Raw genomic sequence first — 19,518 nt, forward strand, 5'->3', positions numbered from 1 at the left:
ACGGGGCTGTGCGGCCTTTGCTGCATGTCTCTCCCTGTCTCTTTCCTGTCCGTCTTCACTGTAACTATCAATAAAGGCATACAAGACTAAAACAAATCTTTGAAAAAAACATGATGGTAATTCACCCAATACAGCCAAACAAGTCATTCAAAGGTTTGTCATTTAAATCTGTCCTGTCTCCATGATGCTTGGGTTGGGTAAATCAAAATAATACAAATGGAGGGATTTGAATTTATTTGGTTAACAGACGTTAACGAGACCTTCATTCTAATGTCCTTGTGCTGGCAGCCCTTTGTTACAACAACAAGAATGCCATGTGGACAACATCCATGAAGACACGTGGAGATTGAATTTGGGTATTGATGCAAAACTCACTTTGTTTATACAATACAGTCACCAGAATAACTTATGTGTGTGAGCGCTGAGCGCTGGTCACTGATGACCTATCAAGGCAATCGAGGGCATGGCACAACCTTTCGTTCAGGACATGATCCAAACACCCACCTCTTACTACACACTTATTCAGCTACACTCAATGTGTTTTCTTACATTGGTCACCTGTGGGTATACAGTATGTATTAATCATTTCTTGTTTAAACACAAGCGTGGACTGTAGATGTGATTTATTGTAAAACTCTTTAACTGTTCACAGAAAAAAAGACAATAAATTTTTTCCCACAAGCTATACCATATTAACCTGACTCGGCCAGACGGGGCAGCAGAGAGTACACTGGGTTCCCCCCTCCTGCTGCTGCCCCATCTGGCGGAGTCAGGTTAATACCATATAGCCTGTTAACCAATTGTAAAGGTGAAAATGCTCAAAATTCTTCGAAAATGAAACTTTCAGAGCTTGTGGGTTATTTTCACTTTGACATCATATTGCGACAAAGTTTAAGATAGGCCTTAAACCATTAAAGCCAGTTAATAAAGTACTATCATATCATATCATATCATATCATATCATATCATATCATATCATATCATATCATATCATATCATATCATATCATATCTAAACTAGAAAAAGTGCCCTTCCGGGCACAGGTCTCCACCAGGAGGATAGGAGTGTGTGTGATGTTTGGCAAAATGTTTAGGAGGATGTTTTTTTTTATTTGTTTTTGCAACAATTTTCTTAATTTTGTTGAGGAAATGCAGAGCCAGATCACTCATAGCATCTCTGAGGATAGAATTCTGGATGAGCAGGACATGTGCAGCATTTTGTACAAAACGGGCCACTCCTGAAAACTTTGGAAGGCAATCTTAGCCAATCAGTGTACAATCTGAGAAATCCAACAGACTCGTCTTGATCACATGACTACAGAGATCATGTGTACCGATTGCCATTTCTTCATACGCCTTTGATGGCAATTGGATGATTTGAGGCATTTTGTTCCAAAAATGTGTTTTGCAAAAATCAACCTGTTGGTGGCGCTATAACAGGCCAATATGAAAAGGGTGGGATATATTCCTCAGCCTGTGTGAAAGATTTCATGTAAATTGCATGCTGCGTTCATGATTTGAGGCTTTTGTTCAAAACGGGGCAATCTTGCAAACTGTGAAAGCCAATTATAGCCAATTAGGATGGAATATGAAATATCAGACAGATCCAACTTGAGCACATGACCATAGAGATACTGTGTAACGATTTGTGAGATTTTTGGACAGAATCTGGAGGAGTAATATCAAAAAATGTGTTTTACAAAAGTCGGCCTCCTGGTGGCGCTATAAAAGGCAGATGCGGAAAATGCAGGTCAAAGGTTTGTCCTTGGCCTCTAGGGAGTGTGCATGCAACGTTTCACGCAGATCGGTGCAGTTTTAGGTAAAAAGTGTGAAAAGCTGCCTCATGGTGGCGCTATAACAGGCCGTTCTGGAAAATGTGGGGCAGAGGTTCATCGTTGGCATCCAGGGAGTGTGTGTGCAAAGTTTGGCATCGACCGGGTTAACGGTGCCGGAGATTAGCTGGTAACGGACGGACGGAAGGACGGACGGACACACACACACACGGACGGAGTGCAAAACATACTCTCTCCCCATGCCTTCGGCCTGGTGGAGACAACTATGCAGCTTCCACCTGAGGAACCGAGACGCGAAAAATGAACTGAGCGTCACTTGGGATGGTCACAAACTCTCCAACCATACACACACCATGTAACTTGGAGTTACACTGGACAGGACTCTCCTTCAAAAAACACCTGGAGAACACAAAAGCCAAGGTCAACACCCATACCCGTGAAATAAATGTTTACACACCTCATTCAAGTTGCAGGCAGGCAGGCAGGCAGGCAGGCAGGCAGGCAGGCAGGCAGGCAGGTCCATCCCAAAGCTTCCCTCAGGGAGCCCAGCTAGCCAGCAAGCCCGCCCAGTCAGCCAACGCAGCCAGCCAGCCCCGCCAGTCAGCCAGTGTAGAAAGTCAGGCTGCCAAGCCAGCGCACATCAGCCCTTGCAACCAGCCATTGCAGCCAGCCTTGCTCAGTCAGCTCAGCCAGGCCTCTCTCGCGGCCTGGCTCTCTGACTGCCTGGCCCGGTCTGCCCCGCCTTGCCTTGCAGCAACAGAACCAGCCGGCCTGGCAAACCAGCCAGCTCAAAATGCGAGCCCAGAGAACGCAGGCAGGCAAGCACGCAGTCAGGCGAGCCAGTTTCAGACAGGCAGGCCAGGACAGACAGTTTGTGGCAGACCGAGGCAAGCAGGCAAGGCACAGTTAAGCAACAAAGTGCAGGCAGGGGGACTATCCGGCCTAAGGCTGCGCTGCAAGGGTTGGATCCTGGCTTGCTGCAAATGCTGGTCTGGGCTGGCTGGCTGTTGGCTGCACAGGCTGTCTGGGCACCCTGAGTCTGGGCTTGTAAAGTTGTTGTTTTTATGTTTATTTTTCTTCTCCTTCTTCTTCTTCAACTTCCACCAAAAATTGCAGTTCTGACTGAACGGTGCAAACGCGGTAATCTGGTAGAGGACCATGCCAAACGGTGACTATGCGAAGCCCATGACAATTGGCCAAAGGGTGGTGCTATAGCACTCAATTGAAAATGCAAACTTTGAACGTGCATATCTCATGAACCGTTTGACCGTTGGTAATGACACTTTGATACACATATGTGTCTCCTCATGCCGAACAACTTTCGTGTTCTGACTTTTGACCTCTGACCTTTAGATCACCCGCCATTTTGAATGATATGAAAAACATTTAAAATGTATCACCTCCCAGGATCTTTGATCAAAATGTACGAAAACTTCTACACATGCACTTTGGACCTATACGGACAAAAAAGTTTTTATGAGCCAATGAATATTGCTGGTTTGTGAAGATTCTTCTTCTGCCTCTAATTAATACATGCAGCATCATATGCTTATGTCACTTTAAAGTATAGTAGAGGGTCATGCCAAATAGCACTGAAAGCAGTCTTACTCCAATTGGCCAAATGGGGGCGCTATAGCAATTTTTTGAAAATGAAACCTTTGAACAGTCATAAATCATGCTTTGTTTGGTCAAAATTCATGGCACTTGTTTCCACATGTTCCTTGACTCATGGGGAACACATGTGTCACATTGACAAGTAAGCTCCGCCCTCAGATTTTCCACCATTTTGAGAAGTTTGAAAAATGCTTATACCTGACTTCCTGCCTGTTTTTTTGAGCAATTTGCGTGAAACGTTTTACACACAATGTATGGACCATTATCTGAAATACCAGTTGAAGAGAAGTTTGTACGTGAAAAGAATTGCAGCAAAACACACTGTAGTAATGGATAATGACATGCCCAAAATGAGGACACACTTTACGTTACCAAAACACTGAATGATGTTACAGTTTACAATGAAACAACTGACTGTCCAGATAGCTCAGTCGGTTGAGCTCTCACCTTCAGACCACAAGGTTGTGTGTTCAAATCCGGGTAACGACAACTCAGCCTGTGATTCTTATTTGTGCATATTGTTCTTATTGCGTATTGTCTTCTTTCTTGGTCCCGCCTTATCGCTGCTTGCAGCTATATTGTTCCAGTTCTAATTGTGTCTGTTACATTACAATCTCAGTTGTTTAATCTGTATCCTGACTGCGTTCCTGATTGGATAAAATTGCAGTTTCAGAAAATGCTTTTTCTGTTTAACAAAAAGCTGGAGAGACTGGGAGACCTCTGTTACTGAACAAACACTATACTATAGCAATGATTACTGTCACAATACAGAGCAATTTAAATTAGGTAACCAAATGGACCCCAGTAGTAGATCTTTACACTCTCAATAGTTTAATTGTTGTTAAGCTTCTGCTTAATTTCCAAAAAACTACACAATTAGAGAATGTAGAAGATTGCTACTTTTGATCCTTTGTTTGTACAATGCTGATGATATTTATATACATATATTAGTATAGTGGTTAGTGACTCTGCTTTATTAACAAAAGTGCCCGGGATCGTTTCCCGCCAATTTCAAAGAATGTTTGTTGCTTCCCGCCAATTTCACAGAATGTTTGTCCTTTTACCAACCAAACAATACCCTTTTCACCTCTAGTCGATTATTCATTCAGCATTTGAGCCACGGACCACCATTTGAGGCCATTTAGCCTCTCAGACCCATTTGAGCCACTGACCACCATTGTCACTTATGAAGTTACTTGTTATAATGTTTATATATGTTACCACTACTTTGTACATCCGGGTACTAGTAGGCACCAGCTCCGGTCCGCTTCTCATTGTCCGCTTCTCATTACAATGACGTAATTTTTCAGAATGGAAGCCATTGAGGGTTAAAATGGGCCTTAATGCTTCCAACTCGAGTAGAATTATTAACGTAACTGTACAAGTGTCTATGACAAAGAAAATATATGATGTGGAAGCTTCCTTAAGAAAGACCCGGAAGTGGCTCTGGAAAAGCGGGTTACGTCATGGCTTAAATAGTCAATACAGACACTGATCCCCATCATGACAGTGTCCTCAGTGGTCTAGTGGGCTAGATATGCGACTTTGAGTCCTAACTTCATAACTTAATTGGTTCAAACCATTCTAATGTTTTTCCAACAACCACGGATTACTTGTTTTTGTGAGGTTATGGTTAGGGCGAATTTGACATGAATTAGTCCACGGTCCACGGACCCCCATTTAATGGCATTTCTATCTCTGGGACCCCCAATTTATATTGTGAAATCAAGGTTAATTTAACTCTGAGGGTGTACAAATGGAACATTCTGGCGGATTCTTTAGCTCAACGGCTCAACTGCTGATGAACCACTACTGATCGAGGTAATGATATTTCTCAACGCGCTGTGGCGCTGTTCTGAATTTCACTGCCAACTGACTTTTGTGTTTTTTTCCTCTGCTGTTCTTCTTCGTCACCTTTTAGTTCCTTTATCACAGCCAACAATCAAACCATTAAATGCATTAACTGACTTTAAACAACATTGATTGATTGATTGATTGATTGATTGATTGATTGATTGATTGATTGATTGATTGATTGATTGATTGATTGATTGATTGAATTACAGTACATTTCAAGCACAAACTCAATACAAAGACTGTTAACTGTGAGTGGACGACCCAATTAAGCATTACACTTGTTTACAAAAGGGTCCACCTTGTTCAATTCATCAAAACATTTAGAGACGTACAAATAGACACTTCTATATAGTCAAAGAACATTAAATTAACTTTGTCACTAACTTTGCCACTCGATCTGCCATTCACTTTATGTATGCGCATACCCTCTATACAGACATAGATGCATCTTATGGCAGTGATTTCAGTGGCCTAGTGGCCTGAGCATTAGCCTTGAAAACCATACTAGATACCAGTCCAGTTCAAGTCCTGCTCATATGAATATTTTTTTTTCCAAACAACTCCAGATTACTTTTTTGTGAGATTTAGGGTTAGGGTTAGTTTGACATTTATTCTATACGGACTCCCCATTTAATGGCATTTCTGTTTCTGGGGACCCCCAATTAATATTGTAAAATCAATGTTAATTTAACTCTGAGAGGGTACAAAGAGTGTACAAATGGAACAGATCAACAAATGGAACAAATGGTACAAATTGAGAGTTACAGACCCATAAGCGTCCATTTGGTTCCCAACTATCATTTAGCTGGGGACCCCCTGGACCTCCCGGCCTAAAGGGCCCCGGACCCCTTTTTGGGAACCACTGCATTATTATGCCATATGAAACGGAACCATGGGCGCCCACACTTTGTTATACTGTAGGTCAGGGGCGCCCACACTTTGATATACTGTAGGTCAATCAGGGGTGCCCACACTTTGATATACTGTAGGTCAGGGGCGCCCACACTTTGATATACTGTAGGTCAGGGGCGCCCACACTTTGATATACTGTAGGTCAGTGGCGCCCACACTTTGATATACTGTAGGTCAGGGGCGCCCACACTTTTTTTACTTGAGAGCTACCTTCAAAATACCCAGCTAAATGAGATCTTGCTGAAAATACATTAAAACAAAATGTACCTTTGGAATAGTTGCGTGGCGTTGATGTCACATATAATAGAAGGGTGAAAATGGAATTGGTTGTTTTTTTAGTAGGCCTATATAACTTTGTAATGCTACTGAGGTACTGCTACAGGCCCTTTTTGATGTCAAAAGTCAAGTCGCCTTAATTCAAGTGGCAGATGCCTATTTTAAAGTCAAATTATATATTTTTAGGGGCATCATGTGATCTACCTGCACAGCCTTTGTGATCTACTACCTTTTGGGCACCACTGCTGTAGGTCTACACCTAACATCATCTTAGCATTATTACAAGTTTCTTGATTCAGTTCCGATTCTGTTAAAACACACCACCAAATTATTGTTGACAGACGATTGGTATTAGCTGTTCAAAATGATTCCATCTTCAACCGCTTATCCGTAGTCTGGTCACGGGGGCAACAGCTCCACCAGAGTGTTCCAGAGCAACATTAATTCAGAATTCAAAAGTTCAAAATTCTTACATTACCATATTTCCCCAAATGTGTGAAAAACAAACTTAAAAATGACAACGCATGGTATTAATATTAGATTTTATTTTGGAAAACAGGTCAAACTATTACTTTCTGAACTGTCCATGTGTCCACATGCCTCCCGAAGTCACATGGTTTGACACAACATTTTTGTTGTACGGCTTTCGGCTGTGTTTCGACTCCCCCCCTCCCCCTCATACAACAAAAATGTTATGTCAAATTACTCTGGAAATTAATTGCGAGCTTGCATCAGTAAACAAATCTCATGCATCAGTTATACAACAATCTGTTGTGACCGTGTGAGTGAAGCCTTACCGTGAAAATCTTCTCGTTGTTGTTGTTGTTCTTCCTCGTTCACAAATTATCACATCGTGTTGTTGTTGCTGCTGCTGTGTGCACAAAATTGCAGGCAGGAGCAAAATAAATATATATAGGCTATAGTTGATATACTTAGGGGTTTTCTGATTGATGTGTGTAAACAGTTTTGCAAATAAATAACACGGTGCCAACACTTTAGGGCCTAAACGGCTTCCCATACTATGGACCTCATTGAGTCCACCTCGGCTGTGCTTTCCCATTATGTGCAGAGGGACACACGTGCATCTCGCTCATGGGGGGAGACAGAGGGACACACGTGCATCTCACTCATGGGGGGAGACAGAGGGACACACGTGCATCTCACTCATGGGGGGAGACAGAGGGACACACGTGCATCTCGCTCATGGGGGGAGACAGAGGGACACACGTCCATCTCACTCATGGGGGGAGACAGAGGGACACACGTCCATCTCACTCATGGGGGGAGACAGAGGGACACACGTGCATCTCACTCATGGGGGGAGACAGAGGGACACACGTGCATCTCACTCATGGGGGGAGACAGAGGGACACACGTGCATCTCACTCATGGGGGGAGACAGAGGGACACACGTGCATCTCACTCATGGGGGGAGACAGAGGGACACACGTGCATCTCACTCATGGGGGGAGACAGAGGGACACACGTGCATCTCACTCATGGGGGGAGACAGAGGGACACACGTGCATCTCACTCATGGGGGAGACTGAAACCACATTTTAGAAAGGGAGCTTAGATATGAAATCCATCAATGAAACAAGGGTTGGGGTGCAATCATGTAAGGTCACCTTGCTTTTTTCTGCAATGGAACAATGGTGGATGATTTGAAGCCGGAGGGGCTACACACAGTCAGAAGGGGAGAGGGCAGGAAGTTGGGCAGTATGCAGTGACAAGGGAAACTAAGCATAATAGCTCACTCCTATTACATACTGACTACTGTATGTTCCTTGGCCTATAGGCTATAGAAAATAAATGTGAATAGGCCTACATGGTGGTCAACATTGTAATTCATTATGTAGATATTTAATTAAGGTATATATGCCTGTATACCTGTACATACAATACATGACAACATGATAATAGTATGCTATAGTTTTATTTTAATATTCTTTATCAGGAATAACATCCTGAATTGAAAGTATAACTGTGGTAAAAGTACAACTCAGATCCCACATTGCCATCTAGTGCCGGCACCATGTTACTGCATGCAGTACACAAACTAAATGAATGAATGAATGAATTGATACATACAAGCCTTATAATCATGATAATCAATGTATTGATTGAAATATTACTTTAACAGTAATATCCTACTTATTACTTATTACTTGAAAAAAAAAGGAATACACTACTTATTACTCCCTGAGAAAAGTAACTAGTTACTTATTACTTTACTTATTACTTTTTTCTCTCGCCTCCAGTAATTCCATATTTTGTCCCCAAAAGTCTTACTTTGCATTTTCAACATTAGCAGTCCCCCCTCCCCTATTCTGCAGTGTTTATTTAACTCTAAAAAGTGTACTGTATAGTGTACACATGATGTACGATGATGGGTCTATTTGTACACTAAGACTTTTACTGTGTATGAATTAATTAATTACAGTCTAAATGAAAACCACACCTGGGCAAAATATAATGAAACGCAATCTTTGAACAACTTCTGTTGTCACAAAAAATAAACAAAGTGCTATAGGGCAATAAAGGCCCTGCAATGCATGTCAACTTGACTGAAATAAACGACACAATGTAAAAACAGCAGCAAATGTATGCAGTAGTTTTATCCTGTAGTTTTATCATGTAGTTTTATCCTGTAGTTTTATCATGTAGTTTTATCCTGTAGTTTTATCATGTAGTTTTATCCAGTAGTTTTATCACGTAGTTTTATCCTGTAGTTTTATCACGTAGTTTTATCCTGTAGTTTTATCATGTAGTTTTATCCAGTAGTTTTATCATGTAGTTTTATCACGTAGTCTTATCCAGTAGTTTTATCATGTAGTTTTATCACGTAGTTTTATCCAGTAGTTTTATCATGTAGTTTGTAGAGCGGATCAGCAGTCTGCAAAGCAACTTGACCCCTATCCAGTCTACCATTATAAATAAACACTCAAACCCACAGTTCCACCAAGGCTCGTGAAAATAGTAATAATATTACTTTTGGGAAAAAGTAAATGTAATATTATTACTCAAAATGTGAAAGTAACTAGTTAAGTTACATATTACTGGAAAAAAGTAATAATATTACTGAAAGTAGTATATTACAACCAACACTGTATAATATAGTATATAACACTGTTGATTGAGCCACTTTCCAGCATGTAGGTACTGTATAACATTGTAAAATGATAAGATAACACACATAGTCAGTAGCCTAAAATGCTTCATCATCATACTGTAGTATAATTTAACTTTTATTCATAGTTCCTTATAAAAGACAAACATGGGTATAATTCCTCATAAGACCCTATACAAGCTGAATGAATCGTAGCGCGCCACTCGATGCTCGCTATGAGCTTGTAGATCTGCTATTTTTCAATAACATAATGCAAAAGGGGTTCCCACCCAAAAATGGGTTAAAACCAAGTGATTAACTAATATTTGGGGCATGTCATTGTAGGAAAAAAGGTTCTCAAAGTAAAAAAAAGAATCACACCTGTGTGAAGTGAGGGGCGCTCTATCATCGTACATCATCATGACGTAACATGTCGATTTGCTCGTCCACATAAGACGTACATTCTCCATTCATTGTCAATGGGGATTTAATGTTTGTGTTAAGACGAATATCAACGCTACTAGCTGACTATAGGAGGGGCTAGCGCCCCTAAATGCTTGCTGATTGGCTGCTCACAATACTAAGTATATATTATATATATATATAGGGCAGCGGTTCCCAACCTTTTCTGGATCAGGGCGGACTTGGATATCTTGAAAACAATATAGCGTAGCCCATCTGACCACAATATTCACCCGTCTCCAAAGTATTCACCCGACTGACCACTTTCAAGACCCTGCAAGACTCACCGTTGCGAATATACAACCATTTATATTTTAATTAATTCATTATTATTTTTATTTATTTCTGTTCTTTTTTCACCTAAACATCATCATTGATGTTCATTGCAATGCCAATGCCATTGGTCATGATATTTGCATATAAATACCCCCCACAGAGGCAGAAATTCACACAACTTCAAAATAGCTGGACTAACCCTAATACAAGTAAGTAAAATGCCTATATATATAGGCAAATTATGAATTTATTATTATTATTTTAATAATTATTATAAATGTGCATACAATTAGCATTTTTTTCTTTTCTTTTTTTTTTTTTTACATAATTTCCTCTACAAAGTCCTATAGTAGTACACGTAGTAGTAAGGTTGAAATCTCTTTTTTGCAAGTAGAAATATATCCGGGTCTTGCAGGGTCTGATAAGTGGTCAGATGGGTGGGCCAGTGCACTTTCAGAGCGTTCTCATTTTAATGATGAATCATTTGACTACTTGGCTATTCTCCATATGCAGACCGCGGCCATCTTTCTTACCATATAAGTTAATGGCAAGGTGCTACCTAGGTGCAACTTACATTGGCAGCCCATTCATCCAAACAGAAAAGTCCTATATAATTGTATTAAACAACGTCAAACTCATCAACATTGCAGCTGTACGGAAAGCTTGAATTATTCTCTTTCTATCCTCAAAGTGTTTATTTCATAAAAATCCACTGTATACATGTTATGAGCTACTTTGTGTCCTTGCAGGTGATTCTTTTTCTAAGTGCTGGAGTTTGGAAGTGCTCGTTAGACATCACTCAACTGCCCTGCGTACCACCTGGTTTGAATTGGCACATAATGCAGGAGGCAGCAGGACATTGCTTTACTGAAAACGAGTGCTTCCATACTCTGATGGCAAGATGGTCACGTCTGCAAATGGTCAATAGGCTACTTGGATCAATGGAACTAATAGTTCCTATTCATCGGTATGAAAATGAAAACAATGTTTTAATGTTTTTTACATATTGTTTTAACATTATTCTTTTCATATCAATGCTATATTATTATAATCTTTAATAATATAACATTGGTTTGCCAATAATTATTTAGAGGCTCACACAGGTTGGGAACCCGCTGCTCAGACTAATGCTTCGAAAGATTGGCTATTTTTATGATGCGTCATACAGAATATAAACACCAGAGGGCAGTGGTTTCCAACCCTTTTCATATCAAGGCCCATTATTTATTCTTTATGTGAGTCACGGACCACCATTTGATGGGATTTAACCCTGCAGACCCCAAAATGAAAGAATATTTTGTTATCGTTGGATACGATTTTGTCCACAATTCCATGCTGTATTGATGTTGGTACCATTAGGAGAGATAAGAGGCAAGCGTTGCTCAAAATAACAATTCTTCTACATCCTCTAATTGTGTATAGACTTCTTGTAAGTTTTGTAATGCAGATGTTTAGCAATAATTTAACTCTTGAGAGCGTAACATTTTGCACACTCAAGAGTTAAAGATCTATAAGGGTCCATTTGGTTACCAACTCTCCATCATTTAGCCTGGGGACCACCAGGAACCCCCCTCAAGGACCACTGGTTGAAAACCACTGCCGTAGGGCTTAACCCATTCAGGGACGGGGACCCCTTTTGGTGTTGTAGGCATTATGTTATACTTTAGGTGTTGAAAAATAGCAGATCTACAAGCTCATAGCGCGGCACCGAGTGCCGCGCTACGAGCTTGTAGATCTGCTATTTTTGAAAAATCGTGAAAATGTGGCGCAAATCTTTGAATAGAGGGGGGGTCCCTGGAACAACATATTTTCAGATGGGGGTCCACAGCCAAATACAGATAATTCTGGGGGTCCTTGACATAGAAAAGGTTGAGAACCACTGACAGAAAGTCAGAATCATCCTCGGGTCTAAAGGAGTTAAGTAAGTCTCTCACCTCTCCTATACTTTTAATGCATGAATGAAGCGCAGTACAAAATAATGAATGCTCTGTACAGACTATTACACACAAATCACTGAAAAAGTAGTAAAAAATAAACTATACATTCTTATAAAAAGAACAGTTGTGAGTGCATACTCATTTGTAACAATATACAAAATTGGTCCAAAGGCTATTTGGTGTAATACGAGTAATATTAAGTAAGATAAAGTAGGTGAAGAACCATATAGATTTTGGTTGTTTTTCTATTTCTTTGGAATATAATGACACCATCAAATACATGATTAGCCGTACCTGCTTTATACAACATTATTTCATATTAAACACAAATAATATGTATATATTTTTTTATATGAAGAATGGTATACATTAAAAAAAAAACATTCCATAACCCAAGGCTAAAAGGAATCAGTTTCTCAACCGTATACCAACTCAGCACAAATTACTTCAACAGTCACTTTACAAGAAAACTGCATACAAAAACAAACAAAATAAATATGAATAAGAATTAAGCGGACAGTGTTTAAGGGAACTTGTGCTCATGACGAGCATAAAGATAACACAGTACCGTAATCAACATGATGAGATATAGATCACTGTTTCTCAACCTATAGGTCTGGAGGACAACCAGGGATCCAAATGGACCCTTCTTTTTTTCTTAATATGTTTTGTCCCACGATTTTTGTAACCCATTTTTCACCCCTGTGTCAATTATCTAATGTGATCCTGGGCTCTACACACCCTCCGCCAACCTAGTCCCTATATGGGGGACATGGGGAGAGCAACGGACTTGAACTCATGCTTCCAAATGGACCCTTCTGTATCTCTCACAGCAGAGGTTCCCAAAGTGGGGTCCGGGGACCCCCAGGGGTCCTTGAGGGAGTTCCAGGGGGGGTCCCCAGCTAAATGATAGTTAGGCCCCTAATGGACCCTTATGGGTCTGTAACTCAGAGTGTACAAATGGAACCAAATGGACCGTTTGTACACTCTCAGAGTTAAACTAACAGTGATTTTACAATATAAATATTGGGGTCCCAGAGATAGAAATGCCATTAAATGGGGCGTCCGTAGACTAATGCATGTCAAACTGGGGGTCCTTGAAATTAAAATGCTAGAGCTGTAAAAACCTTCTCTTGTGGAGGTCTCTGGCATATCTCTTCAAACGGGGGTCCACGGGCTAATTAGTGTCAATTTGGGGGTCCTTGACGCGAAGAAGTTTGGGAACCATCTGTCTCACAGTTTACAAAAAGTACCACATGGTCGGTAAGGGTCCATTTGGTTCCATTTGTACAAAAATAATGTCTAATAATGAATGCATATCAAACTGGGGGGTCGTTGAAAAGAGAAGAATGTTGAGAATCACTGATATATAGATCGCATCACATTTCACAAGCAGAACAGCAGTTGGCTAATGGGCTCTATATGCACACGCGGCCATTTTGGAAAGAACTTGGGCCCCTTCCCTACTTCCTTCACAGGTGTTACCCATGATGCTAATGAAGGCTCTGTTCCATTCTGGTCAAACGGAGTCAGGGTGCTGCTATTGTGTCATGTTGGCTCACTGGAAACACTGCTACACCAGTGGGTCTTAAAATGTCCTTGAGTGGGTTCCAAATGGCCCTGGCCATACGGGTGCGTATTGTAACTAGTCTGAGGGTGTACAAATGGAACCAAATGGATCCATTTGTAAACTCTCAGAGTTATGGGGGGTCCTTGAAATTAAAAAGTTTGAGAACCACTGCACACTAAATGGAACAGAGCCTTAAAGGTGTAGGGAAACGGAAATGGTGGGCATTTTATTTTGAAGTTTCAGACGGTTTCAGCTTGAAACACTGGCTCTGAAGTTTCTGAACCAATCAGAGCGTCGCATCCCTTCAGGCGATGGGACGGTAGCTAGGGGCGGTAGCTATGCTACACACAGGACGCATGGAGTGTGTTTGTTTACAAGTCAGATAGTCAGCCAGCTGTACCAGTTTGGCTTATTTCTACCCTATAATGTTTTCAGATACATATTTTAGCGTGATGATTAAGTTGAAACCGAGTAATACACTGTCTGGATGTTATCTTGAATGGGAATAAAAACGGAGGATTTCTGTAATCAGTAGCAGCTGTGTTGGACAGTGTTGGACGGAGGCGCAGATATGGGGAATCAAACGGATGAGCTTCATTTTTATTGGCTTTTATCAATGTGGGCCTCGACACGTCATCACACAGTACGTTTTCAGGAAGTAATTAAAATTCGATTTTATGGACTTTTGATATAAAAATATACAAAAATGTACCCATTTTCTTGGCATCCATTGCTAGGTATGCTCATATGATGACCACGGATATGGTCTAAAAGTGTGAAAAACATATTTTTCATTTCACTACGCCTTTAATTAGTATCATCGCCAACACCTGTGAAGGAACTAAGGAAGTGGCCCCGGAAGTAGGAAGAGTTATTCTGTGTGCATATAGCCCATTAACTGACCCATCAGTCACTCGGTGGTCAACTCTAATTCGAGGAGACCACCATGTCCAGTTCCTTGACCGCCTCCTGGCTGGAGGTGACGAGGCCACAGCTGGCCGAGAGGGGGCCATCAGAGAAGTGACCGGCCCCGGCGGCCGACCGGGGCACTGGGGCAGGCGAGGCCGGAGCCTGGGCCTGGGCCAGGCCGGGCTTTTTGGGGGGAATGGGCGGAGGGTTGCCCCTGTCCGCCCTGGGGATGGTGGGCGACCGAACGCCCTGAGGGGGGAGAACGGACGCGGACGCCCTGCCGACCACCGGAGACAAGGGGGCTGCCAGGCTGCGGTAGTCCGTGCCGAAGGGAGAGTTGTTGGGCGTGCTGGTGGTGGCGGCGGCGGCGGTGGTGGGGAGCTTGGCCACGACGCTCTGCTGCACCGTGGTGAAGCGAGACAGGACCTGGGTGACGGTGCTGCGGGCCAGCTGCTTCACCGGGCTGGCCTCCGCTGCCGGCGAGGGGCTGGGGGGCGAGGGCGAGGGGGAGGCTTCCTTTGAGGACTGGGCAGATGATGATGATGACGCAGGCTGGCTGGCCTGCAGGGGCTGAGGCTCGCCGGGGTCCGCCACCGCCGCTGTGCCCTGGAACTTGTGCCGAGCGGCGTGGAAGCGCTGGTTGATGCCCGCCTGGTAGGAGGACTGGTAGCCTCCGGGGAGGAGGGCGGGGCTGCCGCCGCCACCCGGCGACTGCTTGTCCGGGACGGGAGAGGAGGCGCAGGGGGGGGGAGGAGGAGGGGGTCAGAGAGGAGGTGTCCGTACCGCCGGGGGAGAGCGAGGAGGTCTTGGTGTGTAGGACAGGAGTGTTCTCCGCACACGGCGGGTTCTCCGGGAGGACGCTAGTTATATCGACGTCAGCACGGTGGTGGCCGTTGGTCTCCGTCGCGGGACAGTGGTGATGACCGTTGACACCGCCGGCCGGCCAGACGGGCAGGAGGCTTCCCTCCTCCTCCTCGATGTCCTCCACTTCAACGCCGTCTGTTCTGGTCTTGGCCAGCGGGACTCTCCTGGTCAGCTCCTCCTTCCTCCCTGCTGCCTCCTCCGCTGACGCCTTCTGCTCCTCCGGCCTCACCGGTCCTCTTCCTCCTCCCCTCTCTGTATTGGCCGCCTCCAGCGTTCTCCTCAGCTCCTCTACCTGGTCGGGGGGAGAGGAGACGACACCTACGGTTAGGATAGCGACCTCCATAGATTACCTTTTCTGACGTCTGAGTCTTCATCAGGGCAAGTATGATGATACTTGCCCTGATGAAGACTCTGTTGGAGTCAAAACATGTTGGCTTCTTTTAACTTTTATAAATAAAGTACATCTATTTTTATCCACCATTTTTAACCTTTTGAGTGCTCAGGTCGCCGCCTTTTCTGTAATATTTATGTTGGTACCATTAGGAGATGCAACGGGCAAACGTTAATCAAAAATAACAATAATTTTACGTTCTCTATTTGTGTAGACTTCTTGTAAATTAAGTAATGCAGATGTAGAAGCAGATGGACCCTTACAGGTCCATTTTGGTTTCATTTTACGCTCTCAAGACTTCAAGATTTATAAGGGTCAATTTGGTTACCAACTCTCCATCATTTTTTGCTGGGGACCAGCTGGAACCCCCTCAGGGACTACTGGTCTAAGGCACACAGGCGGTTTTGTTAATGATATAAACCGACTGGTGACAGTGCGTGCTGCTGTCAACACCAACAACATATTCATACCTGCTGCTGAAGCTGGCAGCAGTGAGCCTCCTCCTTCTTTAGCCGCGAGCGGAGCTGCTCCCGCTCCGTGTCGAACTCGGCCAGCTGCTCCTCCACCCTGGCCTCCATCCGCAGGGCTCTCCTCCTCTCCTCCTCCAGCTCCCTGCGCACGGCCTGGGACGCCTCCTTCTCCTGGAAGCAAAACCACCTTGAGTTGAGTTCAGTTATCCCTTTTCGACCTGAGGACGATTCTACAAATGTCTTCTAAATCCTGACAGTTTTCTGAAGAACCCATGTTTCTATGTCAGTGGTTCTCAAACTATTTCATGTCAAGGACCCCTAGAATTATCTGTATTTGGCCGCCGACCCCCATCTCAAAATATGTAGTTCCAGGGACCCCCCAGAAGCAAAGATTTTAGTTAAAAACGTTCACTCTGTAATAATATATATTCAAAGATTTGCGCCACATTTTCATGATTTTTCAAAAATAGCAGACCTACAAGTTCATAGCGCGGGTGCCACGCTATGATCTTGTAGATCTGCTATTTTTCAACAGCTAAAGCATAACATAATGCTTAAAACACCAAAAGGGGTTCCCGCCCAAAAATATAGGCCTGGGACGCCTCCTTCTCCTGGAAGCAAAACCACATTGAGTTCAGTTATATAGGCCTGGTGGGATGCCTCCTTCTCCTGGAAGCAAAACCACATTGAGTTCAGTTATATAGGCCTGGAGGGACGCCTCCTTCTCCTGGAAGCAAAACCACATTGAGTTCAGTTATATAGGCCTGGAGGGACGCCTCCTTCTCCTGGAAGCAAAACCACATTGAGTTCAGTTATATAGGCCTGGAGGGACGCCTCCTTCTCCTGGAAGCAAAACCACATTGAGTTCAGTTATATAGGCCTGGAGGGACGCCTCCTTCTCCTGGAAGCAAAACCACATTGAGTTCAGTTATATAGGCCTGGAGGGGACGCCTCCTTCTCCTGGAAGCAAAACCACATTGAGTTCAGTTATATAGGCCTGGAGGGACGCCTCCTTCTCCTGGAAGCAAAACCACATTGAGTTCAGTTATATAGGCCTGGTGGGGACGCCTCCTTCTCCTGGAAGCAAAACCACATTGAGTTCAGTTATATAGGCCTGGAGGGACGCCTCCTTCTCCTGGAAGCAAAACCACATTGAGTTCAGTTATATAGGCCTGGAGGGACGCCTCCTTCTCCTGGAAGCAAAACCACATTGAGTTCAGTTATATAGGCCTGGAGGGACGCCTCCTTCTCCTGGAAGCAAAACCACATTGAGTTCAGTTATATAGGCCTGGTGGGGACGCCTCCTTCTCCTGCAGCAAAACCACATTGAGTTCAGTTATATAGGCCTGGAGGGACGCCTCCTTCTCCTGGAAGCAAAACCACATTGAGTTCAGTTATATAGGCCTGGTGGGGACGCCTCCTTCTCCTGGAAGCAAAACCACATTGAGTTCAGTTATATAGGCCTGGAGGGACGCCTCCTTCTCCTGGAAGCAAAACCACATTGAGTTCAGTTATATAGGCCTGGTGGGGACGCCTCCTTCTCCTGGAAGCAAAACCACATTGAGTTCAGTTATATAGGCCTGGAGGGACGCCTCCTTCTCCTGGAAGCAAAACCACATTGAGTTCAGTTATATAGGCCTGGAGGGACGCCTCCTTCTCCTGGAAGCAAAACCACATTGAGTTCAGTTACCAGAAAGAATACACAGGGTTCAGAAATCAGTGGTGCTCAAACCTTTTCATGTCAACAACCGATATTTTGTTCCAGGGACCGCCAGAAGATTTGAGTTACATTTTTGAGTGGTGTAAACCACTCCTACAACTGGCTTTGTTAGTTTACGTGTCTGTTCGTACCAAAAAATTAGCATGGTTGCTATGGTCACCCAGTTCACACGGGTGTGATTTCATTACGTCAGACATTACGTCAGACCACAGTTGATCAGTCTATATAAGACCTTACACCACAATTTACAATTTAGGCATTTAGCAGACGCTCTTAATCCAGAGCGACTTACATTAAGCAAGAACAAAAAGCATGGGAATACATCACATATGTAAAATGCATTTATCGCGAAACATGCGTAAGCTAAGAACGTGACTAGAACATATCTATATAATGACACTATACATATAAACTATAACTAGAACATATCTATATAATGACACTATACATATAAACTATACATATATGCTATACTATGCTGTACATATATACTATGAAGTGCTATGACTACATACAATGCACTTATTGTGCTGTCTACATGACATGCTATAAGTCTGTTTCAAATGCTATATAAGTCTAAGAAGTGCTGTCTAAGGGGGTAGGGTAAGTGCTATGGGCCATGATGGAGTCTGAAAAGGTGGGTTTTCAGACTACGGCGGAAGATCGGGAGTGATGCTGCAGTTCTGATTGCAACGGGAAGTGCATTCCACAGTTTTGGGGCCAGAAGGGAGAAGAGTTTGGGACGTGTGGAGCGCTGTCCCGGCGTTTTTAGTGAGGGTACTTCCAGCTTCCCTGCGTTGGCTGATCTGATTGCGCGGGAGGGTTTGTAGGGTTCAATCATGCTGGCAAGATATGGGGGAGCCATACCTTTGGTTGCTTTAAATGCCAACATCAGAGTTTTGTATTCTGTGCGGGCAGCGACCGGGAGCCAGTGCAGGGAGCGGAGCAGGTGGGAGACCTGTGAGAATTTTGGCTGGTTGAAGACCAAGCGAGCTGCGGCATTTTGGATCAGTTGGAGAGGCTTCAGTGCACAGTGCACCACTCAGTTCACACGGGTGTGATGTTTTAGCTTGTATTCAAAGATTTGCATGAATGTTCAAGATTTTTAAGATTTGTATATCTGCAATGTTTGAATTATACAATTACCCTTAAAACGAAGAGAATCGCAAAAAAAATCAATGACAGATGTGGTCACTACGACCACAAATGTCCCAAGAAACTAGCTAGCCTAGCCACAGAGTCTGCTGCGCTCTGAGAGAAAAGCACGGCTGAATTCTTTGTTTTGATTAGCCGTTCCTATATCGTGGTGTAATCACGGCTAGAAAGCCGGTTCAACCAACCAGATTGCTTCCTCAAAAC

General features: G+C 43.3%; 1 protein-coding gene across 1 annotated transcript in view; it reads right to left on the reverse strand.

The window, feature by feature from the left end:
* Positions 1-14,284: 14,284 nt before the first annotated feature.
* The window catches only part of LOC306930489 (CTTNBP2 N-terminal-like protein), a 50,793-nt gene continuing 45,559 nt past the window's right edge, over positions 14,285-19,518 (reverse strand). Inside the window, 3 exon segments of the mRNA XM_079511484.1 lie at positions 14,285-15,434; positions 15,436-15,870; positions 16,440-16,610. Of these exon segments, the coding sequence (XP_079367610.1) occupies positions 14,733-15,434; positions 15,436-15,870; positions 16,440-16,610 (1,308 nt within the window). The 3' untranslated portion in view covers positions 14,285-14,732.

The sequence above is a fragment of the Electrona antarctica genome (assembly GCF_951216825.1).
Source record: "Electrona antarctica genome assembly, chromosome: 9".
Taxonomy (NCBI): Eukaryota; Metazoa; Chordata; class Actinopteri; order Myctophiformes; family Myctophidae; genus Electrona; species Electrona antarctica.